Source organism: Drosophila elegans, unplaced genomic scaffold (assembly GCF_018152505.1).
Source record: "Drosophila elegans isolate 14027-0461.03 unplaced genomic scaffold, ASM1815250v1 contig_814, whole genome shotgun sequence".
NCBI classification, from domain to species: Eukaryota; Metazoa; Arthropoda; class Insecta; order Diptera; family Drosophilidae; genus Drosophila; species Drosophila elegans.
Window position 1 is genome coordinate 5621452 of NW_024546167.1, and position 27594 is coordinate 5649045.

The 27594-nt window shown below is 39.0% G+C and overlaps 3 protein-coding genes across 8 annotated transcripts in view; 2 read left to right on the forward strand and 1 right to left on the reverse strand.

Annotated features, from left to right (window-relative positions):
• The first annotated feature begins 11877 nt into the window (after window positions 1–11877).
• Window positions 11878–12411, forward strand: LOC108138010. Its single transcript, XM_017259980.1, has one exon. The coding sequence runs from the start codon at window positions 11878–11880 to the stop codon at window positions 12409–12411; it is 534 nt and encodes a 177-aa protein (XP_017115469.1).
• Window positions 12412–17569: 5158 nt separating this feature from the next.
• LOC108138132 lies at window positions 17570–17783 on the reverse strand. Its single transcript, XM_017260176.2, is given in 2 exon segments — window positions 17570–17593; window positions 17595–17783. Coding segments are annotated over 2 exon segments (213 nt in total).
• LOC108138129 (CUGBP Elav-like family member 1-A) overlaps window positions 17612–27594 on the forward strand; it is a 61481-nt gene continuing 51498 nt past the window's right edge. Inside the window, exons 1-3 of one of the 6 annotated variants that reach the window (XM_041710470.1) lie at window positions 17612–17881; window positions 18353–18630; window positions 26116–27179. In XM_041710470.1, coding sequence (XP_041566404.1) covers window positions 26404–27179 — 776 coding nt within the window. In that variant the 5' untranslated portion in view covers window positions 17612–17881; window positions 18353–18630; window positions 26116–26403. Of the gene's footprint in view, window positions 17882–18352; window positions 18631–21919; window positions 22431–26115; window positions 27180–27594 lie in introns of those variants that run through there. The other 5 variants (XM_041710469.1, XM_017260164.2, XM_041710468.1 and 2 more) reach the window with 5 other exon arrangements.

Below are 27594 nucleotides of genomic sequence, written 5' to 3' on the forward strand. Positions count from 1 at the left end.
ACAATATGCAAATGTATGCATATGTATGCAAAAACACATGTGTGACTCCGCACGCTTCAGGTGTTAATGATATAATTTTATTTCGTGTACAAGTAAATTTCATTACCCTTGATAATGGCTCCATATAAAGAGAGTGTCCTCCAGCGATGGAGTGAGAGGTCAGTGAGTGGCGGGTAATGATAGCCGCCGATGTCGAGAGCGCCGGGATTATACAGATTTTTCATTTGTCCTGTCAAAACTGACATTAAACATCACTTAAATTTGAAATTGATTTGCTATTGATATGCAAAGTGAAATTAAAGTGGGTGAAGAATATAAATGCTCCAAAAATGTATCATTAAAGTTCAAGTAAATTAAATATATTAAATCACGGCTTAATTGTAGATTGAATATAATAACAAAAACAATTTTAACAATGAATTTGTAAATTATTTCTGTTGCCAATTATTTCAAGCCAACAATTAATAAATTCCAATTTTAATAAAACACAATTTAACCAAGTATTTTGATTGATAAAAGCTCCTGATTTTTTGCAGTAAAAAAATATTTAAAAAAACTATAATAAGTGGCGATATCCTGTGCATTTGATAAAATATGTGATGTGAGTCCAGTCTGCAAATCATTATTTAATTTGGCTACGTATTTATACCCTGCCACTCCGCATGCCAGAGATACTTTTCTTGATTCGCATTCATTCGCTTATTGAAATATTATAGGCAAAGGACAAAGGGTATGCAAAATATGTTGTTCGAGCCGTGGACAGTGGCGCAGGAGGAGCGCAGAGGGGTGCCAAGGGCCCCGTATCAACAACAACAACTACGAAATCGGGCTGATAAATATTAATGCTGTGCAAAGTGCGCACTGAGCCCTTGTGGGCAAAGGACTTTGGTGTCCTGTCCTCCAACCTCCATCCTCCATCCTCAATCCTCAGTTCCCGTTCTCGATGCTCGGCATCGACTGGCAGAATCCTGGCGGCATTAATATTCATTTCCATGGCTACAATAACAGAGGGCGCGGCCACAAGAGGCGACTGCCATAAAGACAACAACAATAGTGGAAGGACACGGTAGCCGGGCTCCTCCTTCTGGGGAATGCCAGCGTGTGTCAAAGGAATTGTTGAGGCAGGCACCAAAAACACACAGGAGTCAGGGACAACCGGGAGACACATTGTGAATGCTCGGCGCCTGCTCTTTGACATTCATTTAATTGACTCCTCTTTCGGTTTTGCATTTCAAATGAGGCGAGAATTCAATTTTTGTTTTGGAAATTAATTAAATTTCTGCTGCCGGCTCTCGTCGCCAACCGCAATACAAGAAAATTTAAATATAAATTTAATAATCCTGCCAAGCATTGTGCTCCCCCCACCTCCCAGCTGATTCTAAAATGCCACTCGCACTTTCATCATTTTATTTTATTGTTATTATCGCATTGGCAAGAATTCAAGAGCTGAGATAGAAAAATATTATAATAATGCACTAAGAATTTTGAATACCCTTTTTATTGTCTTGATAAAACCGAACATTAAAAAAAATAAAATTCCTCTATATAATTTCTTTAACTGCCTTAATAACTATTACTAGCTACTTATTATTCATTTTATATAATATAATGTATATCATCATACAAAATGATACTTTAATTGTTTTGTTTTTAAAATAAAGTTTATTTTTGATAGAGGGAAAATCTAAAGAAATTTATACAGACATTTGTGTATATAATTTATGTTTTTAATAAATTCGATCTATAAGTATCTGATGTTCAGTTATACGATTTGGACTAATTAAATATTTTTATATTTCTACACAAAGGGTAATTGGTTGCTGCAATAAAATATTTGTTTAACCCAATTTAGTAAATTGTATCATTAAAGCCGTCGGTTATTTGAACTACACCCTTTGTTGGCAAGAGTATGCAAAGGCAAAAAGCCAAGAAGAATGCTCGTCCCTCGGTCTGCGTCCTTCGCACTTTGTCAATGAGAGTTGGGTGTGAAAAATGAAATTATAAGCAGAACGACAGGCCCGAGCAGCAACTCCTTTGGCAGGACAACTCCTGGCATTGCCGTCGTCATCAGCAGCATGACAGTTGAGGATACATCTTAGGCGCATTTTAATTTCATGCTTTGCTTGGCTCGTTGCCTCCCCAGATATTCCTTTTTCCACGATTTTCCCAGTTTTCCCAGTTTACCCAGTTTTCTCAGTTTCCCCAGCTGCGGCTCCTGTCTCTCTTTTTGATTGTTGCTGCGTAATGACATTTAATGTCCATAGACCATAATTGACAGGGGGAATGGAAGCGTGGGGTAGGGATTGCCAGCGGATCTTCATGCGCGACTGCACAGCAGTTAAATTCCGGCCGAATGTCTTCCCTTTGTATATCCATCTCTATATGTTTTGTAGGCCGACATTTGGCAGCCGCTTTTGGCCATTTGTTCTGTCATTGAATGGGCCAAAGTGATGGGCGCCTGGAGATGGGGAGGCTGGCCATAATTTGTGGCCCAGAGTGCAGTTGAAAGCTTTCACGGTTCGCATTTAATTGTGCGTCAACGTTATGAGCACGAAGGTGGATCTGGAAATAATGAAAGATTTCCCCAGCAGAAAAAGATATTTGGGAGGAGAACGAGTGGTTTCTGATGGCATGGCATATTAATGGTTCGCCATTGTGACAGTATAATAAGGTTACGGAAATGTCTTCTATTATTATTTTAAGATGGCAATCGACTAAGTAACAGTAGGAAATTGGAGGTTCTGTCCCCAATTTGGTAAAGAACTCTAAAACATTTTGTAATAAAAAAGTTTGCCCCAAAACATCTTTTTTAAATATAATTCTTACATTCGACAATCAGTTGGTACTCGAATATTTTATAAATATGCTTTTACTTAATCACTTTCTTTCAATTTGTTATTCAACAAATGTGTGTTGATTAGTGCTGCAGTGTAAGTCTAAGATGTATAATATATAAATTGTGTTATTTTAAAAGAGAATAAATGGTTGGCATAAATGCAGGCCCATGAACAAAAATAATTATTCACAGCATGGAGGTTTCTACTTAATAAAGGAAATGTTATATTTTATAATGGCTTATTAGCCAAATATATTCCTTTGGATTTCTATTTAATTTAGCCCACATACTGAGTTCGGAGCATGTCCAAAAGCTGTCCATCCGTTTTGAAACGTAGCTGTCCAAATGGCTTTTATGCACTTGACTTGGCTTGACTGACTGGCGGACTGACAGCCCGGGCAAAAGTTCATTAAATTAATTAATGGAAAGTTCTCGAAAATGCATTTCCGTTAGTATCATGTGGCCGATGGTATAAGCCATATCTGGAGCTCCTGCCCAAATGCAGTCAAAGGCAGTGGCAGACCAGATCTTAAGGCTTAAGCCCCTTCGCTCCTTCGCCCTTTCGCCCCCCCACCGCCGGCACTTGAGCCAGCTCACTTTAAGTTCCGACTCCTTGCCAAATCCAATCCAATCCCGACTTGCCACCAACATGCGTATCCTTGGCGCTGCAGACGAACAATGAGCCACCGCAGGGCAGCACCACATCCATTTACCGTCCCCCCTTACAGTCACCACCCCTGGGCGGCAACAACAATAGCTGCTCTTCAGCGGCTGCCAGCAAGTTCAGCCACTCCTCTAACCGAAACACTCCATCCGAACCCCGCAAACTGAACAGAAACCCCAAACTGAGCCGCGTGATGCATTTGATCTGAAACCAGCAAAATGGCAGTGTGCGCGGGATGAGGAGTTCCTTTCAGGCACGGCAAGTACTTGAACTCCCCGAGTTGGACTCGCTTCACTGGTTAACTTATTTCTTTGCTTGATTTTGTAGTCTTACAAAGCGATTTGCCAGTTTGATCGAGATTCCTTTTAAAGTTTACTGTTCTATTTACAGTTTTAATAATTTAAGGCTTGGACATGGATAGATTTATAGAAATGCAGAAAAAAAAAGTTTTGTTTTTTTTTTTTAAAACTACCGAAACTTTTCTGCTTTATATATTTTCTTGTGAATGTGATTTAACTTAACTGGATTATATATAAAAACACTATATATGGATATCAATATCTCGAATTTAAATTTTATTTAGATTCTTCCTTTTATAGTTGATGAATCTACCCCATCCCTGTTTCTGACAGGGAAATTAATTACGACATACGCGCTGGGGCAGACAATTGTGGAAGTTTCTCGTTCACCTGCCGACTGCTGCTTTCTTGAACTAGTTGCTTTCCAGGGCAAATATTAATTTTGGCACCTATGGCTGTTGTTTTCGCTGCGTTTGGCATTGTTCTGAACCGTTGCCACAATGCGAAATTGTTGATGGCTGTGACAAGAGCCCACAGCAAGCGCAATAAAAACAAGCAGCGGGTGATCTCCTCAAAGACCATCTTTGAAATAGAGCTAGTGCTTCGTAATCAAATCAGGTTGCATTTAAATGCGTGTTGAGCTTATTTAAATCTACTCCAAACGTCTGCACTCGCCACCAATACACATGCTCATGCCCATTTCCATTCCCATGACCTATCACCTCAGTTCACCTCCTTGGGAGTGAAAGCATTGTTCTGGCATTGTTCCATTTGAACATAAAACGGATGGAGAAGGGATGAAAACGGACAAAGTTTCTTTCAAAATGCAAGTGGAGAAGTGTTTTGGAATGGCCGAATTCGAACCGAAAATCCTAATCGAATTGGGTCGAAAATTAGTTGGAAAAGATTACCGTCACAATATATATACCGATGGAATAGATATAACCAAATATAAGGCCCAAATTTTCGATCGTGAGTCACGCTGCCATCGCCAGCTGACGTTGTTTTCTGTTGATTTTCCGTACGTGCCTTAACCACCAATATAAGCTCAACAGTTTTGTCCTGAGTCCTTACGCCCAGGTCCTTAGTGCTTAGTCCAAACCGGACTCGGCATAATCTCGCACGTAATTTGTATGTATGCGACAGAAATGTCCGTTGCACCTGTCGCCTAACCTTCGTCTTCCTTGCCCTTTCCCTTTCCCTTTTCCCTCCCCTGATCCCGCCCCTCTCCCATTTTCCATTTTCCGGGCTCTGTCTGCCCCAAGCAAAACTATTGTCTGGCCAAGTTGTTGACAGGCACGTTGACGTCATTGTTTCGTAATTTGTATCCTTAGCTGGCGCATTAGAGCTTAGTTTATGTCCCCCTGTAACCTTTGGAGATCTTGCCAGAAACTGAAAGATTTGGTTGCAATTTTTACTTTACTTTGTGTCTGTCTGTTTTATGACTGGCTAACTGAGTTTAAGCAATGATAATTGATTAACATTTAAAAAACACACACTGCGTATGAGTTTTATTGGTTTCCAGGTATTCCTTTTTTGTTTTGGATGTGCTGCTCATTCAGTTCTTAATTTAAGATTAAATTTAAGTTTACGAGCTGTGTTATGAAAGAACAGCAATCCTTCACATTTAGAACATCATCTTTAATAAGCGAATTTCGAAATATTGCGTTAAGATCACAAATGCCATTAATTTTACTCTTTTGCGTAACCACTAAAGAAATGCTTATTGAGTCTTCATTAACCCTTCTGAATTCATACTGTGGCATCAGGATATTTCTTTAATAATGTATTATTTTGCTGGTTCTGTCATACACTGCGTATGAGTAACTGACTATTGCGACATTTGGAGAAAAATTTTGGTGGTATATTTAATTGTGTGAATCTATTAGTAAATGCACATTTTTTTATGTTTTTAAAACAATTTATTTATTTTATATAATTAATTAAAGAATAGCTCAAGGATATGCAATTAATCTTCACTTGCTTTCCCAAGTGAAACTTAAAAACATGTAAAAAATGTTATTTCCAAATATGTCAAGCGGAGGCATATTTAATAGTTTTCTCCGGCGAATGGCAAAAATGCCTGAATTTGTCTGCCATTTACATGCTCAAAGTTGCTCAAAAGCTAAGCGGCTTATGCCAGCCAGGAACATGAAAAGGGGGCTCAGTCAGACAGACAGTCTGGCCGAGTGCTAAGTGCCAGGGAAATAGGACCCTGGACATTGGACCCTGGACCTGGGACCCCGAACCCTGGACCTCTCCAGCACATTCGTATCGATGGGAGACGCTGAAAAAATGCATCTCTTGTTCATTTGTGGCGGAAATAACTTTTTGAAGCTTTAGAGCCGCATTTTACCTGGCTGCCAGCTCTCCTTTGTCGGGTTTACACTGCAAAAAAGAGCGTTCGTTCTGTGAAAAAAACCCAAGCGAGTGCTCTGAGTGGCAGAGAAGTAAAGTCCATTACTATTAAAAAAGTTTTTTTAGAGCGACCATGGAAACTTTGTTTGTGGGGCCTAAGCACAAAGATGACATCAAAGTTGTGTGAGCTTAATGTAATGGCAAGTGCGGGGAGCTGTGGGCGAAGTGGCCGGCTGTGGAACTTCCCTCACATGTTTAGCTGCTGTCGAAAGTTAACTCCGGTCCGCTTCCTTGCGCAGCCTTTGGCAACTTTGTTGCACAATCGAGTACAAAATTCACTCGACTGGATTAAAAGATTACCGAGCAGATTATGAATCCTGTGGGCGGAGGAAAAAAAAGGGCAAAGGAAGGCGTGTAAAAAGCCGATCCCTTTAGGTTGCTGCAAGTTTGGCTTTGAAGGGAAAATCTCCAATATGTTGGTTGAAAATTTTCTCCCCTTCTGTCAGCTTCAGATACCCAATTCGATTTCAATTTCACCGCAACCCTTTCCCTCCCAAACTACGCGAGTTTTCGACCCTAATTTAACGCGTTGACAATTTTTAATTTTTATTTAAAAACTTTTACCTGGCCAACCCTCAATTCAAATCAAATTTTTTCAGCTTCTCACCTCGCCAATGTCCGTCCGAAAAAAGTTGTTTTGCTCATTAGAAATTCCAAAAGGTTTATTCCCTCTTCCGGCCACCACAACAAACAGCAAACTTTGTGCATTAATTTCATTGCTCGGACAGAAGCTCAAGCTGGGAAAACTCAGAATGACAAACCCTCCAAAGAGTTTTTCAAGGAAAAAAGTTTTCGATTAAGTTGTGTTTCTTAAAAATTTTTTGCCAAATTTCCTTGTAAGCTGTCAGAGATTTTCAGCTTGTAAATGCTTTCTCTTGCTGGGCAAATGAAGTGCGCAGATTGTTTACTTAGGGCACAGGTTGTAAAAGGATTACCTGGGGACAGTCGAGGGCGTAGGGTTTTGCATTGCTAATGTGATCAGACAAAATTTCTAGAAGGAAAGAACGCCTAGTGGTTGCGCGACTTAAACGAAATACATTATATTGAAAAATGTTACCTAAAAGTGTTTAATAAAGACTAATAAATAAATGATAAAAATTAAATTGTAAATGTTAAAGGCTTAGAAATAATGATGGTTGGTTTTTCAGATAAACAGGGACGCTTTACTCACTATTTAAGCTACGTTTGATTTATTGTAAGGGTAAAAATGAGCTTTTCAAGATATATGTATATGATGGCTTAATTAAGATAATTATACATCATATACGAGTGTACATACAAAATTTTTATATCTCCGCAAGTAAAAGTTATTGATTGAGAGCTGTGTTTTTAATTTCTTCAAGTTTATATATAAAGTTTAACATTAATCAATCATTGTATTTAGTTTTCAGATTATTAGCCACCTTAAATTTGTATATTCCTATAAGATTGAGTGCCCCTGTTGACTGGGTGCCCTGTGTCCTGGGCCTCCATTTCCGTAAATCCCCCTTTTTTATCCTTCAGCCATTTTAGGGCCATTGACATGGCTGACTCCCATCGATGAACCCCGACTCTGACCAGTTGCGATGGCTCTTGGCCAGAAGCGTTTTTGACAGCCACTCGAACGGGAGAAGCGGTAAAAAACGCACTGGACAGTTGGCTTAGGATCCACTCTTTGGGCCTTGCTCCATTACTACTCTGAAAGTCCGCCGAAGACACATACATCCTCCGGATAAGCCAGGCAAAGTAAATTTCAAAGCCGGTATAAGTTGAGTTTTGTCACGCGCCAGTCGAAAAAATTCACAAAACAGAATGAAATTCAATAGGACAGCATCGAATCGAATAGAAACCGAAACCTAAACCGAAACCGAAAGCAATGAAATGGAAACCGTGTATGCGAAAGGCGTATTATGTTTTCAATAAAGGTATATGTGGCTGGCACTACAACCACTTTTCCCAACCTATCCCCTTCTGTCATGCAAATCCCCAGCCTGGAAATTTTAACACTTGAGCGACTCTGATCCGTCGTCCTAAGAAAAGCTCCTGGAGCAAACATGAAATATGCCACAATTTTTTGTTGCCGGCCACAGGAATGTTTATTAATGCCCCCCAACTTTGCCCAAAATAGAGAAAGAAACTGCCGAGCCCCAAGACAAATAAATAACGAAACCCGCTCTTGCAACATTTCAGCAAATAATCGCATAAAGCATTTCGGACTGCCCAGCTGCTGGATCGCATATGATGTGTGGTCGTGAGGGGAATTTTTCGGTATGCGGGATGGGGATTTGGGGGCATCGCCATTGTTTGCTAAGCGATTTGGTTTTGGGTCGCTTTTGTTGCCGGCATTAACTGCGGTTTCCGCCCAAAATGGCGAAGGAACAAATACCGCTTTGAAGTGAACGGTCACAAGCGGTCATCAATTTTTCATGCCGTGGAAACAAAAAAGCCTGATCTGGATAAGGACAAGAACCGTTTCAGAAATTCTTTGGATCGAGGAATAAGTAAATTAATTGGTAAACTAAGTGGGAAAGTATAAACAATGTTTGGGTATTATTAAATTTGCACAGATTTATCTAACTTTGGTCTTATATTTGTAACTTATTTCGAAGATTATGTTTTTATATATTATGCATTTAAAGTACAAAATAAGAAGTAAAATATATATATTTATGTTCAGGATCCATAGACAAGACCGGCTGTCTGTCCGTCCTTATATATAAAACCTAGAAATTTGACATGCGAATTCAAATTATGCCTAAGCAGCGCAAATTTATTTCAAACGTGGTCAGGACTCGTTTGTAAAAATAAAAAAAAAATTTTAAATGGTATATTTCGTAGTAAAAAATTTTATCTTTAACCTTCGAGAGGAATTTTTTAATTGCATCTGATTTTTAAATTAAATTTCTATCAAACTGCTAGTATACAAAGCTTTTGTTTGATTTTTTTGGCATTGCATAAATAAACTACAATATATATAAACATAGTTATTTCGAGGCTTGTTAAAAAAACATAGAACATATAACTGTTTGCATTTTTCCCAGCCTGTTATTTTCATTCATTTAAATTTTGTAATAGATTAGGCAGACTCACCGCACAAGAGGATTTCATGACTGTCCTCAAGGAGTTTCCTTTTATGTGAGTGTGAGGGAAATCAACACGTAAAATTCCAATTAATTCCGCTTAGCTAAATAAATCGTTTCAACGCAAAACACAAACTGATCATAAAACTTAATAACCAAAGGCACTCGAGTCTCAAACACAAAAACACACACATGAGCACACAGATACAGGCACGCAAACTGGCGCAGGGATAATTGGCCATGTATGCGTTGTGTAAACAGTTTTTTGGGCTATTTGCTTATCGGCAGAATTGCAAGTTTGTGCGGCAAACTTTTTGTGCTGATTAATAAGAAAGTCTATTGTGAGGGAGGGCGATTGCTTGGATGGGGTGTTGCGGGGTTGCAGAGCTGGGTTATAGCCAGAGAAATTGAGACATTAGCCAGCTGGGCACGCGATTCCGATTCCGATTCGCATCTTTGGGCACATCGCAAACGCATAAATCCAATTGAAAGTGCTTAGCTTTGATTTTCGCTCTCAAGCCCACTGCCGGACTACCAGCTATGTATATAGTATATATCTAATATGGACTGGCTTAGCCCCAGCTAGCCACGGAACAAGGCCATGGCCCTTCCCTCCGCCAATTGACCCCCACTTAGGGTTTAGTTCGGATCGGATCGGTGCGTACGTGTTAGTTTTTATGCACGGCTTTTTCAGCACTTGGACACTTGAGTGTCGAGCTCTACGTGCCGCAATTCCCATCGACAGAGTTATCAGGACATGTCCATATATTGATAAATCCTCAAAGTGAGGAATACACCGGCAAAAAAAAATGTTTCAAGATTATTTAAAAAAAATTATTTCATATATAAGGTACCTAAGGTCCTATACATATTTTAAGCGACGGTTCTTAAAGCTTTTGATTTAGTTACTAAGTCCGTTGCCATACCGATACAATCGTTACAATATTTAAGAATTCCGTAAAATAAAATAAAGAGAATTTTATGCGATTAAAAGTAATAAAAATAAATCATTACAGATATGTAAACATTACATTTTAAAGTGTTACGAAATTCGAAGGAATGTTATCAAAAGCTATTAATGAGCATTGCATAAATAAATAAAATTGAAATTGCAATTTTGATTAGCATTAAAAAGTGAGTTCCATTAAAGTGGGATCATGATTACCTGCATACAAGTAAGGTATAGTAAAGCTTTATACAATACCCCATTTTATCGCAGTGTAAGTCTAACTAACCCCTGCCCAAAATCCCCTCCCTCTTCGAATAGAACAAATATTTAGCTGTATGCCTGCCGGCGGTGGAAATTAAGTCACGTCGCGGCAATCGCGCACAGCAGTTGAAAGTTTTTCCAAGCCGCCGTCAGAGAGAGTGAGCGGGACGGGGCGATAATCGGAGTGAGCGGGACAGGGCGATGGCTTGAATGGAGGTTGTTTGGCTGCGTGGAAAATGGTTTTGGCAATCTTGAAAGCGAAGCGAATATTGAAATGCCATTTCCAATGCAAATGCAGAATGGCAAAATTAATGATGTTCATTTCCTGCAGCAAGTTGCAGCCCACCACCCCGGAAAGTGCCCCCTCTCCCCTGTAAGCCCTTCAACCGACGGCTTACAGGAGAATTATGATTGTGAAACAATAGACTTTTCGCCATGGTCTGGAGGCCGAATCGTTTGCTGCAGGCGGCGTGCAACAAGATTTTCGCATTAAGCTGAAACAGTCAGCCCCCCCTTTTAGCCACCCATGGCAGGCCATTACCATTTTCGGTTAGCTGCAGTTTTGCGTTGCAGCTGACGGCGTCGTTTTTGTTTCTTTTGTTTCCCCTACTTGGCAATTTTGTATGCACTTTTTACCACTCCCCAGAACCACCCATCAACCACCCATCAACCCACTTCCACTTCCCCTGCCCCTTCCCCAGTCACCAGTTCTTTCCGCTGTTGTTTACATTGTCACAGTTGCTGCTTTTCCTTGCATTCGAAGTTTGGTCTGTTCAGAACCGAGTTCTGGGCCCGGCTTAATGTTTTTGCATTTTATTCGCATCCCCCAGCTGCACCACCCTCTTCCTGTATTTGCCTTTTCAATTCCCCAGCCGTAAAAGACATTCGCTGCATTTGCTTAATTGCCCGATATGGAACCATTGGATGGTCTTAAATGCAGTTTTTTTTAGCTAGCTAAACGTTTGCAGTCCTGTCGAACTCCATATTAATTTTTATACTCATAATATCCAATAAATATTTTGCTATATCATAAGTTTATTTAAGAAAATATCTTAAGACAAGATGGAATGCAGTCGAGCGCCTTAGTACCCATTATTAATTTCAGAAATTAATAGTTTTAAACCGCAAATAGCCTCGAAATCATACAACAAAAATATCCGACTCTGTGTCAGTAAATAGAGTCGTAAATCTTTTTCGAGCCAACCCAACTCATAAATTGATAATAAAGCTTAGACCTCCATAACTTACTCATCTGCAACATTCCCTTAAAAAATTTTAATTACCTTTTTACTGCTTGTCAGGTAGACATAACTCATGATTATCGCTACAACTAAGGCGCTTTATAAAGCCACTGATCCGTTGAAGAACCAAGCAGTTGTCAGAAAGAAACCATGGCATTTTTAGTTTTCGCAACTATTCTTCTAATGTCCAACGGGATCCAGAGCCAGAAAAAGATCTCTCCGGATCCACTTACAAAGCTAAACGATATTGTCACGGCCCGCTTAGAAGAAAGCCTTCACGATTCAAGGACCGGAGAGTTTCCTTCTCAATACATAAACCTTCGGCGGGCAGCCAAGCTTCCAATTTCTCAACTGGACGAAAAAATCAAGGCATTCAATATGTTAAGACTTCTGCAGAGGAATGACGAATTCCTTGGTGCAACTAAAATGCCAACAACTCAGAATGGAGCTCTATCCGAAGACGCACCTGCCCTTCGACAGCAGTTCAACCAGTTCGAAAAGAAAATCATTCGTCTTCTTAAGAAGCTCGGCATCTACGATAACTTTACTGCACGCGTTTTCAAGGCCATCTTCAGCGATGAGTCGCAGCTAAAAAAGCTAAAAAAGAAGCTCGATGATTTGGATAAACAGGAGCGGGACGCTGACAACGACACCTTGTGGGAATATGTATTTGAACTTTTCTGAGCCTAAGCTGCGATGGGATTAATTGTTTCATTTTAGATTTTAATAAATCTTATATTTAGTTTGCAAAAAAAAAAAATATAATTCTCTATTTTCTTTTCTCTGATGGGTTTTAATAATATTAAAACAACAACTACTTCATCTTGCTTCGCGGATACGATAATGGTAACAATATCTTATTCGGAATATTTTTCTGTATATTTGAAAAACCCCGTTCAGAAGGTATATTTTATTGCAATGAAAAACCAATTGCAATCACTGTGAAAGCACCTTAATATAATACATTTATAAATTTATTTTGACTTTAGGTCAACATTTAATATCACATTTTGATATCAACCTACACACCTTTGTCCATCGCAGTTCCATAAAAACTTATATTCCTGGCAGGTGTAATCTCAGTGCGCTCTCAAATTATGCAATTAAATAGTGAAACATTTTGGGCGCAAAGTTTTGCCTGAGCTTGTCGCTCAACCTTCAGTTTTTTTTCCAGGAAACTCACTCAACACTCACTTAGCAGCATGAATAAAATTAAACTCACGGCGCAAGTTTTATTTTTGGCAGCAACAAAAAACTGCAAAAAACAGAAAAAAAAAGAAAAAAGGCGAAACATACGAAACTTATAGCAAGTTGGGAATATTTCAAATACTGAATGAATTTTGCACATATTTCAAACTTGATTTCTTTTTCTCCGTTTTCCGCTCCCCGCTCCACGTTGGAAAAGTTTGCGTGGCAAGGCAAGTTTTTCCCCGTTTAGTTGTTGTTGGTGTTGATGTTTCACTTCTCAATTCTACTTTTAATTTCTGGCAAAGAGGAGCGGCTGCAAAAAAAAAAAAAGAATAAAACACTTTGATGGCAAAGTTGCTTATGGCGCTACTTTTTAAGAGAGCGACTGAGGGGAGTGTGTGTCAAAATTAATTAATTTCATGATTTATGCACGAAAACTTTAGCAAGGCAGCTTTCGACAGGAAAAACACTGCACTGCGGGTTAAGTGGTGCTAATGCTGGCCCATTGACCACTGGCACTACACCAACAAAGACCCACACCCAATGAAAAACTTAAAACTAAACCGAAATAGAGAAACTGTCTGCTAAAACTAAACAGGTCACGTCGTCGCCCAGCAGAATATTTCCCCAGCTAGCCAAATTCTCCAAAACTGCCACCTCCTTCGGTCAAAAGTTCGAGTCCCAAAAAAATCAACTAGCCAACTGTTGTCACCAACACTTGGAAAAGCATGATTGGAGAAAATTTGTTTATTTAAGGAATATATTTATAAATATTTCACTATTTAATCAAATTAAAATATTTGTAAATATGTAAAATATTTAATTGAACAAATTGTTTTCTGTAATAAATGGCAATTCAAAAGATTTTGAAAAATATATTTCTTAATGCTTTGATTTAATTAATTTGATTTAATACATAGATAAACAACATTTATTTTTCTTTTCTGTATTCTGATACTCAAAAATAAGACTTGCATTTTTTTTAAGTGAGCGGCTAATGCCCTTCGCATTACTGGCTTCTGTTGTAGGTGTGAACATTTATTTCAACACCATTCCTCTGATGAGAGCTCTTTCAACCGTCTCACTCCCCCTTCTATCTTGATTGGCAAAGTTGAGTTTTGGGTTTTCATTTCCATTTGGCTCTCACCCCAACCCCCGCTTCCTTACTTGCTGTGGAAATCCTTTCGGCTGCTTATCGTTTTTGCATTCATTTGTTTTCAATTGTAATTAATCTTGGCCAGAAAAGTTTTCTTTTGACATTTTGTGGCTCCCAGGGCGCTCCTTGACTTCGGCCTTAGTTTGCCTGGCTTTTGTATTGTCCTGGCAAACTTATCCGTGTTGTTCTTGGTTTTTTGGGCTGGGTGGCGATAGCAACAACGTGTTACTGTCACAATTAAAATTAACTTTCTTTACTAATTGAAAAGTGTCAAGTATAATTTCTTTAAAACTCCACAAAAAGTTAGTTTTTAGTGCAAATTGCTTGACTTTTTATCTTACAATTTCAACCAAAAAATTGTTTTGCAAAGAAAGTAGTACAAACTAATGATTATAATTTATTGTCTTGTATACCAATTTTTTAAAAATGTTTAATAGTAGTTAAATATGATAAAATGCAACTTCCATATTAGAACAGACAGTGTAAGTTAAAAACAAAAGGTTAGTTTAGATCACAAAAAAACATATTTTAAGGAAAGTCTATATTTTTATTGGTACCTAGCTGAATTAAAATTGGGAAATTACAAGTTTTTGTATTCAGTTGGTTTAATTTATCTCTCAGTTTTTAATTTGTAAAACATTGTATAACATTGCATTTACAGAGATAGATTAATTTGAAATACTTTTATAAACGCATACATATGACAGTCGTTTAAACACCATCAAAGTTGAATATTTGTAGACCAACCTTCAGGCTGCTTAATCAAGCATAAACAAATACATTAGTTCGGAATCTTACGCAATCTTTGCTGGGGGCACATGAGCGATTTTCCTAATCCATGGATAATAAGTAGAGCAGGGGGGGTTTGAAAGTATTTTGCATTGCATTAATTGAAATTTTTGCCACATCAAAGGGCATGAAAAAGCCGCAAAAACATGGAAAACTCAAACCAGTGTATTTCCCGCCCCTCCCGAAGCCAAAGAGATTTTCCCGCAAAGCTGCAACCGCTCGAGAACTAATTACACTAAAGTGTCAAGTAAGAGAGAGTGAGCCGAACTGCAGGAAAGTGCGCAAAGTAATGCAAAGTTTACTGTCGAAGCCAGCCAGCCATAAGTAATGCCGAACTTTGATATAATAATTTATAAGAATATTTGCAAATTCCAATAGCGGCGAGGAAATATTTTCGCCCGAGATGCCCGAAAGTATGCAATGGCAAATGCACTCGCAGCTGCTCGACACCGAGCGGCAAAAGTATGCAGCCGGGACGATAACACAAATCTGTTGGGGGTGTGTTACCGGAGGAAGCCGAAACTTTGCCCGGCGAGAAAACTTAATCCAAGACCCGAGAGCCCAAAGTCAAGCAAACAAACAAATGCCGTGGGTACGGAGTGGAAGTCGGGGAAGTTCTGGATCCCGATTCCCGGGTTCTTAAGCTGCCATTCATCAGTTTCGACTGGCCAAGTATTAAGGCATTTGCTCTAATGAATGCGGTCGCGCATTTTTAAACGCCCACAAAACTATCCATGGGGTTGAGTTTGTGGGATTGGTGATTGCCCACGAAGTTTGCCAAAGGAAAGTTTCCACTCATTCGAAACACGTGCAAATTTATGCTGGCCGCTTGCGGGTTTGCATACCCTGTAATTTGATTTTGTTGAGTCCATTAAGAAATCCTTGTCCAAGCCTGTAACCTAAAAGAAAACAATTTTCTTTGGTACAACTGCAAACAATCATATGATTTGCAATATACATCTAAGAAAGTACATTTAATTAGTTCTTTAGTTTTTGGTTTGGACGGGTCTCTAAGTTGGATCCAAATTTGTTTAACAAATTACTATAAAAAAAAAGAAAAAGGAAAAAAAAAACTTCTTATTATTTTATTTTTAATTTATCCACAAACAAATATATGTTAAAAACAAAAAATAGCACAACGTAGAGAAAAAAAATATTTAAAATTATATATATAAATAAAAAAAAGTTTTATACAATACAATAGCTTAAAATAAAAAAAAACGAGATTATATCGGTTATTTTTAGGGTTTAATAAAATTTAATGTGGTACATACATAGACAAGGTATCTTAATTGTCGTAACTTTTTAAGCTCCAAATGGGTTTTATCTGCTGATAATTATTTGACCAAAAACCGGCAAAGGCCCAAATTAATAGAGACAACTTGACTGGCTCGAACATGGCCAAAGGCTATATGTTTACTTTTTGTTTTCCTTTTTCTCGGTTCCCCGTCTTCCCTAAAATTAAGCTGGATGTAAAATGGCAATAGCAAACGGTTTAAGGAACTCTCAGCCATTGACTTTGAGCTTGACACTCAAAGTGCCCTGAATAATTACAAATTTATTATTTTATTTATTTTTAGCCTTTTTCGGATCCCTAACAATGCCACTTGCTGGGGATAAAGAAAGATCTTTTGTTCTGAGCAAGGGGGAAGGGGAGAAGAAATGAACTTGTCGGGATGATGTATGATCGATGAACAGCAATGGAAAGCTGTATGGGAAATCTCCCATGTGGGAAGAAAGGCACACGGAAAACAGCAAATTTTTGGACTGGGTATTTTCAATTTAGCAAAGTATAGACTATTTTCCAGATTTGTAATAGAAAGTTATAGAATCTATATTAAAATGAAATTAAACTTTTTTTGTATAACAACAACAACAACAATTAAAACACAAATACAAAAGTTGTTTAAAAATTTTAAAATAATTTAATTCGAAAAATAAACAACACACAATATTTTAAAGTATATTAAAATTTATAAATAGACTGTTGCCTATTACTACTTATTTTCCAAATACAAAAAAGGAAAAGCATTCTGCATTCATATAATTTATAGAATGCAATCCAAATGGGTCATATCCACACCCATTAATCCCCCGAGCAATATTCAAATTGTTCGAGCAGCGCAGCCAAATTAGATTGCCACCCACTTAAGTGTCTACTTATAGAGCCTGTCAAACTAACGGCCAAACTAATCCGCCTGACAACGTGTCACAGGAAAATAAAAATAATAAGAGGAAACTCACCTAGATGGCGGGGAAACACTGGACCATACGAAAAAGTAAAAGGAAAACATATGTTCTATTATGGTTTTGGTTTGTTTGCGCTTGGACAGCTCGTAAAAGCGGCAAATCGATCGGATACTGCTGAGTCTGAGAACCGATGAAATTCGGCCTTTTACTCAAATTTTGAATGACGTCCGCTTTTTATTTTTCCCCTCCGGTGGCACTCGGTGACAGTTTTCCGCAAAAACTTGAGAAATTAAACAGAGCAGCAAGTGCAGTGAGAGAGGAGCGTCAAATTAATTTGTGTTTTGATTTAAATTATGGTCAACACGACCGGTTCACCGGCCTCACCACTGCCCCGGAAAATTCAATTAATTTCTAAATAAATATACCTTGTATAATTTTTATTTCTTAAATATTGTATATATTTTTAATTTATATTCCGGAATAAATAACGACGGGTCCGCTGGGCGGCTCCATGGACTGTCAAGTCGATCGGCGTGGATCGCCGTGGCAGTGCCATCTTGAACGTTCCGCCAGCCCCACGCGAGAAAATCGCGCGCATCGTCGTCGCCGCCGCTTCGTCGCCGCCCACTCGTATTTTCACTTTTACACGCCCGAAGAGAAAACACACAGATATAAAGTGCAATATATATGAAATAATATTTTTGTGGCCCAGTGCAGTTTTTTTGGAAATCATGTCACTTGCAGTGCCTGCTCAAAAGCGGGGAAATTCTAGCCATAAAAGTGAATAGGGAAGTGTAAAAGTGCCAACTGATCTCAATAATTCAAAAAAATGTATGTAGAGTACAGCAAAATATATGCAAAAATAATAATTTAAATTTTAATTAATTGAGTTACAAAATGTTGTATAGAAACAAGATTTATATATTTAACATAATTTCCTAAGTGAAGTGCTTCTCAAGTAAACTACAAAATTAAAAAAATATATTTAACATTGAAGTTCCATACAACATATAAATTTCTAAACTTTTTTTAATGTCTTAAAATAAATATTTATTTATTTCAAAAAGTTTTACAAGAAAGTATAAATAATTCGTTATAAATACCGATTGTCGTCCTAGGTATAAATAAAAATAAAAAGCTTTCTGAGAAAATATTATAAATATATGATAACAATAAAAAACCTTGTTTTAAAGCAATTATTTACTTACCCAGTAAATTGCGTCAAAAAATATAATAATAATAAAATAACATCTCATGTGTTGTAAATTTGGCTCGCTTATTGTTTGTTGATTGTATCTGCAGTGCGTCGTGTGCATATCTGTATCTGTATCTGAAAGTGGTGTATCTGCGAGTGCGTTCGCATTGCGGCATCCAAGAGAGATTTGACCTCGCACTTCACCCATCAAGTGAATTCATTTGTCGCTCAACTCACGCGATCCACGGTCTCCTCGTCATCGGTCGTGTGTCTTCTGGGATCTTGGATCTTCGCAAACACAATCACTCGAGCAATTTTTCACACAAAAGAAATCATTCTAGTCCACGGAAGTTCTGCCACATAACTAGAGCCAATTGCCGTTGAAGTAAGTGAATTGCTAAGTGAAACCTATTCGGCTAAACATAAGCCACTTAAACTTGAAGAAATTCCAGCTGATCTTTGGTGAACAAATTTTCGGGATATTCTGCCGGTCACATTCAATATTTATTACCCCCTGAACGCCCAACATGTGGACCACATTGCAACAAAAATAGCCGGCATTGAAATGAATTTAGCGAAAACACAAAAAAAATCGGAAAATAGATCGTGGAAAAATAGGAAAAACATAGATAGCGAAGAGAGCCATCCGAAAATAAGCAATAGAAAAATTATTAATTAGTTTTTGGACAAACTCTCGGGCTTGTGTTGTGTTCGACAGCTCCGTTCCATTAGAATCTCTATATATAGGCCATTGGTCCATAAATCTTGCGCATCAAATGCAAATAAAAGAAACCGATTTAACTTATGGTTCACGATTCGCTTGTTTATAGTGCGATGTCGTTGACAATTTTTATTTGCTTAGAAGTAGGTGCGCATGAATTTATGCCGATCCCCAGTCAGCTGGTGTCCAGCTCGGGTCCATAAAACGGCATCCAATTAGCAGACGAAACACAAATAAATGCGCACACAAAACCCACTGGCCGGGCAGATGACCCCAAAAAACTAAAGCAATTTGTCAGGGTTTCGGGATTGGTTTGGGCTTCCTCGGCTTACATTTTCCATTTGCCGTTGACCATTGACCGTATTCGTATACGGTTTTGTCATTACGGTCAATAATTACCGCAAGCATGTCAACCGAAATTATTGCCCAGATAGATTTTCCAACCCCGTTTGCCACACTTCGGTTTAAGTGTCCGGCCATGTGTTGCAGTCAAACCGCAAGGACCCTACGGTCCTCTCCTGCCCACTCTGCCGGAAATAATTACTCAGCTTGCTTTTCTTTTGAGTGGGCGACGGCGGAGCCGGAGGAAATGGGGCAACTTTCCCCACATTTAATTTATATTATTTGTGCTTCCTTTTGTCTGCCTCGGCTGGCGTCTCTGCTCTCCACCTGCGTTCACCTGGCTTTATTAGTAGTTCACTGTCTGTCGGTCGGTCGGTCGGTCCGTCGGTCGATCCATCGGTCTAAGTCACCCGTTCTACCCAAAGCGACCAAACGACCGAGGACTACGACCATGTCCTGGCTCCTGCTGTTGTCGTTATTCAACCACTAAACTGTGTTTTGGCTTTTGTTGCATTTTCAACCGCATTCCTGAGGTTTCTTCAACTTCGATTTTCCAGTTGAGTTTCTAATAATGTTATTGGAATTGAAGGGTTCTCGCTGCGACCAGGGTGAAATGCTTGATGTTGGGGCATATTTCGTTTAATACTTCGACTCCACAAACAATTTCAGTTGCGAGTATTTTCTGTTACCGAAATGCTTTGGTGTAAATTATTAAATAACATTTTCCGCTTAACCAACACGCTTGCCCGCAGACAGTCAAAAGTCGGGCCGAGGACGCCGCCGAATCGTGGCCATAACCGTTGCTCAAATTCAATTCAATATTGATCGCCGTTTGGGCCAGCCCCAAACGGAAGGGCCGACACAAAAAATCGAACTGCAAGAACAAAAGGGGTTACTAGTTGCCATACATGAACACTTTGAGAATATACTATAAAACAAGCTTACAGGGACATGCTTAGTTAAATAATTAAATTTTAAGCGTGGAACCGAAACTATTAATCAAACATAATAAATATTTAAGTGTCTTAAAATATTAAAATTGATGAAAGAAAATATTTTATTATAAGATTTTTCAGCGTGTAAAAAGGGCAATGAATGGACAAAAGTAGCTATCCATATACGGTTACACCAACATATATCTTGGATCTCAATGGATGACTTTTTATGGCGGCCATTTACTGGTACCCACTGTACCTGTGGGTGGATAGGAGCAGACGTGACCCACTGTATCTGTCACACAGACACGCGTTGCGGATAGAATTGGATGGGGGTTTAGGGGGGTTAGGGGCACTTTTCATTGGAGGAAGTGAGGAGTAATTGCTCGAGATAAGAATCTCAGATTAGATAAATCGGTAAACAGTTAGGTACAGACGCTAGCTCCCGATAAGCAGTAGATTGGTATCAGAACTTTTTGGTGTACTTCGTTAATTTATATTTGGCCTTAATTTGCTGGGATGAGGGTTATATATAGCCCGATTGCAGTGTGTATACACATCGTTTTTGTGTAACTTCTTTAATGGGTGCCTCTGATTAAGTAAATTTACTTGGTCTTCTTTATAAAAGAATGATTAAATAGTCTGGATTAGAAATTCTAATGCTATTTCACATTGTTGATAAATTCTTTGAAAATATGGCACGCAATTCTTATCTACTGATAGTTAGCTGAAGGAAAGTTTTTGTGAATGAAGTCAAGAAACTATATAACTTTGATTTTATCAAAATAATACATTTAATTATTATTACTCTTGTGTATTTTTTATCTTGAGCACTGGTCTGAATAAAAAATGTTACTTGATTAGTCAGCCTATGAATAGAATTTTGTAACTCAAGCCCTGAATAGATAAATGAATTTTCGATTTTTCCCTTTTTTGATTCCGGCCGAAGCAGGTAAAAACCAATTGTCCACCCTACAACCCAATAATTATATTCTTGGGAAGGGGTGGGAAAGAGACAGACAGAGACTGAGCCGTATGTAAAGTGACACACATTTACCACTAAATAGTCGCTTATTATAATTTGATGGCACAATGACAAACAAACCCACAAAACCCAGCTTTCCTTCGCCAGCACTTATCGGTTATTTACCAGTTCTATATAGGATTGCTTTCTATATAGTATATAGTGTATAGTATATAAACCATAGACCGGCGAGAGAGTGTCCATGTTATGGCCACGGCTGAGAACGGCTGTCCGGTCACACGACCCCACAAAGTCACCCACTCGAAACTCATCGATACTTTGGCTACGTGGCAAGCTCATTGGTCTCCATTTTCTCCGTTTTCCCCACGAGCGTTGGTATTTGTGTAATGGCCCTGCAGACACACAGACTGATGGACGGACAAACGGACAAACGGACCGACCGAGGGATATGTCCGTACATATAAATTCAGAGCGGCCACTCGCATGAGTTTAGTTTATATTTATGAGCATTATAGTGCGGATATATGGAGCGCGAAGTCGAGAGTTGGAAAGTAATTGCAGTGGCTGTTCAAACTCCTTTATGATATTTCCCGGGACTCGGTTGTCGGTTTCATCATGAGTTTTGGCAGGGAACGTAGCCTGGCCACCCGAATGGTTGCTGCTGCTGCACTTCCCCAGTCGATGCACTCGATAAGGTAGTCAATTAAAGAACTTGACAAACCTGTACTATCCGGCGATAGGAAACACAAACAAAACCAACTTTTCGACAACTTGACGGTAGCGGGAGAACACCTCTCCGGTCGGAGCAAATGTTTGGCCAGAGAAAACTGATGCGTGAGAGGCGACCAAGTGAAATTTACCTGACGGCAATCAGCGGGCAATTATGCGATAAGCCCTTATCAGTCTGCAGATAACACTTTTTTCGAGAGCGAGAGAGTAAAGAGTAAAGAGAATTATGAAATCGGAATAGGAATTTCGGCTCCGTTAGTTGCCCTCCGTTGGCCTCTACGTGCGGTTGTCTCCTTTCTCTAATTTCAATCAGTGCAGTGAGTGTTTTTCGTGTTTCCGAGTGACTTGCTTGATTGATTTGCCTGATATCAGTAGATAAACATACCCGATATCTGCCCTAGAAACGGCATATTTTTTTAAAAATTGGAAGTTGTAAAGAGTTAACTCAAATCGTATATAACAAAATTGACAATGTGAGTATAAGTCGTTCTCGTATTGCTTATTTTAGTTGGGCTCTATATCACAAAAATTAATTATTATTATTTCAAAGTAATTGCGCCTTTCAACAAATGTTATGGACTTAAAAACTGTCACAGATTTTACTGGCGAAGCTTTTAATCTCAAAAGTGTTACACAGGTTTACTTAACATATTATAACCACTTATCTTCACCTGTCTCTCTTCAAATTTACCCGGATTAGTCATACTTCTACTGAAGCTAAGACACTATCTGAAGTTTGTCTGCCACTATAGATAAAGACCTGTTCATCCCCAACTCCAGTTGCTTGGATATGCGTAAGAATGTGTACCATATTGTCTCCAAAAAGCAGGGGAAAAAGAAAAACCGCAATAAAGCAAGCTGGCGAACGAATAAAATCCGAGATAAGATAAGAAAACTCGCTCAACAAGTGAATGGGGAAGCCGAGAGAGGGTCGGAATGTGAATCGGACATATGGGACATATGGTACATACATATACGGAGTGTACCGACCATGGCTTCAGTTCACAATGCAACCATGGACAAGTGACATCTTTACGGAATGTCAACTGTCAGAGCGACAGAATGGCAAGACGCTGACAGAAAATAACACCGAGAATCGGGGTCAAAGAGTCCCTGGGCCCAAGAGCACGACCAAGACTCAGTTGCCCACATTTGCATACAATGGGCAAAGTTTGATTATCTCTCGGTTCCGACCCCCACAGCTCAAAGGCAGCTGGGCAAAATATTGTCACTAAAGTTAATTAAAAAACAGCCTGGGGCCCCAGCATGTATCCACATGCACACCCCCACACCCCCCACACCCCACTCACACACACACACACGGGCGGATTGGAATCTGGTTTAATAAAAATGCCAAAGGGTGCCAGGGGTTGAGGTTGAGCCCCAGCTTTGGGGGTAGCTCTCTGTCAACGCTGCGTGGGCAAACAAAGGCAAATAAATAGAAAGGAGATACTCAATAATCAATAGATAAATAAAATTACAAGGTGACAGCACCACCGATGAGGACGGACACAGCTGGCTGACTCCCCCTCCCCAATATCCCCTCCCTCTCCTACAATATCAAATAGCCGTGTATGCGTTAAAGCTGCAGGAGCCACATCAGCAGTACGAAAAGCAACAGCGACGATAACTGCTCATAATGCAGCAGCCAGGGGCAATCAAGAGCAGTATTACCTCAAAAAGTGAATACTCTATTGTACTCTATTCATTGCAAGAACAAAACGGCTGTAGCGCAGTGTATAAAAACTTGAGGAAAGATACACTAGTTAATTAGTTTAATTAGTTTTTAAATGAGCTTTGAGTTTCAACGGAGAAAAACTTTTATTTAATATTTTTGTAAAAGTTGGCATCAGTAATTATGATAATATTTTACTATATTTTATATCATTTTATTAAAAATATTTTTTATGTGGTTTTATGAAGAAGTTAATATATTACGCAAATTTGAAAGATTTAAAACAAAATCGCCGCGTAATTAATCTGGTTTAAAGAAAGGCGGATCAAGCTTACACTTTTAATACGTTTTATTAACACTCCTTCAACATTTAAAAAACCATCTTAAATTCTAAAGAAGTGTGGTTAGATAGCCAAAATATCCCTTTAAAATCGAATACTCTGACTCTAACTACGTTGGCGTCGGGCTGTTGTCGTCGACATCGTTTGATGTCGCCAGGATAAGCGCGTGGCAAGAGGCAAGGATCCACAGAAGGCAGGAGGTGGTCGGTGGCAGAAGCAGGAGCAGGAGCACGCCACTGGCGTACCGATTGCCGCCATCCTAACACGCTTGCCTCTGCTCGGGGGGTGGTTGCGGGGGATGCAACGAGCGCCTCATGGCGCGACAACGATGCGGATGATGACGACGACAGTTGCCACAGCCCGGCCAAGAGGAGCAGACGGTGCCGAAAAATAAAACAAAGCACAAGAGCGCGCTGCTAAAATAAACAAGCGGGCAACGTAAATAGGAAAGCGCGAAAATATGCAAGCGTTGAAATTTATTAAAAAATAATATAAAGACCGGCGCATTTCGTGGCGATTATCTGGAGAACGAGAGAATTTTGCTTAAAGTGAGGGTGGAATCAAAGTGTGTGCCTCACAAGTGAGACTTAAATTTTGAAACAAAGGTGTCGGAGAAAAATCCTTTATGGGCTTAAAACAAGGAAAGTTAAGGCAAATAGTCGAACTCCTAAAATGTCTATATTTTCTGGATCTTGTGCTTACTTTTTTGTACCTGTAAGGAAACAAAATTTTTCTAACCTTTCGGTATAAAAAATGTGGAATAAAATACAACATGGATTTTTTTAAATAATACGGAATAAGTGAAAAATTTGACAACATTTATTTTTTATATAAAGAACGAAGAGAAGAGAAAAATTTAACTGTTTTACAATCTTTAAACTGAATAGACTAAAGTGGCTTTAACTCATCCTTTGATACAGCTATTCAGCTTATGAAGTAATAAGGCTAATCATAATCGCTTTCCCCGGCATTACGTCCACTATGTGTACATAGTATGTGCTTTTCGCCCGAACTATCTGCCTATATGTATAGAAACGGTGTATGTGCAGGCGCGTTAATTAAGGCGCCCATGCCTGTGGCCAGTCAAGTGCGACAACAAATAATTTGATTTCAATTTAACTAATTAGCTAGAGCCTTCAACATTATGCGGCCAACTGAGCTCCCGCTCTTCACTGTGTGAGCACTCGAAATGCTTAGCTGTTTAGCGGCAGATGCCAACATCTACACGGATAAAAAATGTCATTCACATAAAAAGTAATATTTATACATCAGTTTTTGAATGTATACTTTTCAAGTAAAACTTTTAATGAAATACTACTCTAAATACCCAGGAAAGACAAGATTTTGTTGATTTAATATATGCAGAATATTCAAGTATATATATTGGCATGCCTAATTCTTATTGTTATACTATAATATTCAAAATACATATCATGATCAAATCTTTTTCATTAAACAGCATCACGATATCTTTTGATGTTTCAAAATATTATATACTATATAGAATATCTTTAAATCATCACTTTATTATTTCCAGTACACTTGCATAAGTGTGCATCTATATGTCTGAGTGGGTGTAGTGGTGTACATCTGTGTGTGAATCAAAGCGGGCACTTGAATGCAGACAGTCGAGTGGCCCAAGTACTGCGGTCAGTCTGTCAGTCAATATGCTTTCCATTCAAATGCGCTTAGCTATGCAGTTAGGCTCCATGGGCGGTGAGATTAGCTACAGTGGGTGTGGCTCGGGGGCTAAGGGCGGAGGATCCGGCAGCCATTTTGACCCAGTGGGTACTTAAAATATTAATATCTATTTACATAGGCTGCTCATTTCTAAAAAAATTGACCAAAGAGCCTACTTCATTATAAATTCCGAAAAATAATCGAAAAGTATGTATTTTATTTAAAAATCTGTCCATTTAGGCATAATGGCAGTATGCTGTATTATTGCAACGTTTTTAAATGTTTCTCCTAAACAATTTTACATTGATTAAGCTTTTCCATATCTATAGATTTTCACTTTAAATATAACTAGGTTATTTTATTGTTTCACTTATCTTTATCTGCACCACGTAACAATACTACATAAAGCCGCTAATTCATGTCTTTTAATCAGCAAACGCTTTGTTCTCTATTTAATTACAGCTTAAACTCAAGCTCAACCATCTAAAAAAGTTAAAAAAAAATAAAGTAAACGCAGAGGCTAATTGTGAAAGCGAAAAAAAACTGTGATAAAGAAGGGATAAACAAAGGAGTACAAAACTAAACACAGAAAGAGGAGATCCTCCTGCCAGCAGCAAAATAATATACAATTTTAATAAAACTAAAACCCGAAGCAAATTAAAAAGCAAGCAACGCCAAATGCGGCACTAAAAGTAATTAGCGACAGGAGCTGCAGGAGTTGGTAATAAAAACAAAGCAAAGGTGTAATAAATGATGTTGCAATCCTTGAGTCTGCACGCGGATAAACTGAGCGGCAACCCACCAGCAACAGCAGCAGCAGCAACACCGGCAACAGCAGCAACATTGGAGGCAACTTGCGACGCGGCGACAACAGCAGCAACAACAATGCTAACAGCAGCACCTGTTGCCCATGTTGCTAATGGCAACAACAGCAATTCGAGTGCCGGCAGCGGCAGCAGCAACAGCAACAACCATAGCCTGTACAGCAATAACAATTTAAATACGGGCAACAATAGCCAGCAGCAGCAGCAGCAACAACAACATCAGCAGATACTGCCGGTCAAGTACGACTATTTAGAGAATCTAACGAGCTCGGGAGCAACTTCAGGTGCCATTGCAGCGACAACAACTTTTACGGGGGCAGCGAAAAGTTTCCATCCCTATTTGCGGCCCACCGGCAACAATAGCAGTGGCATCGCAGCATTATCTACAACAACGGCAACGGTAGCAACAGCGGCAAAAATGTCGACAACAATGTTTGAAACACTCTTGCACAACCAAATAAATTCCAGCCCAACAGTAATGCCAGCAGCAACAGCAATCGCTGCAATATCTGCAGCAGCAGCAACAGCAACGGCAACACCAGGCACCGCCGCAACCGCAGCAGCAGTAGCAGCAGCGTCAACGCAGCTGAATTCCAGCATTAATTCCAGAACTTCATTAGGCGACCAGGGTGGTGCAATTGTTGTTGTTTCCCCCGCACCACCCGTCGCCGCACCACCACCACCCATCAGCGGTCCAAATCGGTGAGTGTTTTCCCCCTTGTTCGAATCCGAATTCTTGCATCAGGTTTTTTTTTCCTCACTGCTGTCTAATGACTGCTAATTACACTCAAATGATTTGATGCTGCACAAGGTAATTTTCACGGAAAATCGAGGAAATTCAGATAGCGGTTTCCATTTGCAGTTAGCTCTGAAAAGATAGCTATGGTTTATTTGCAGTACTATAAAGTAAATCTTGAAAACGTATGATTAATCCATTTTTCAATAAAAACGTAAAGCAGTTTCTGCTTATTGGGAAAGTTTAAAATGCTTCAAATACAGAATTATTGACGCTACAATTTACTCAACTATTCCCAAAACTTTATCAAAATATAGTATAAAAATTAGATTTGTAAAACAATAGAAATCGATTTAATATATATTTTCAGTTATTTATAGA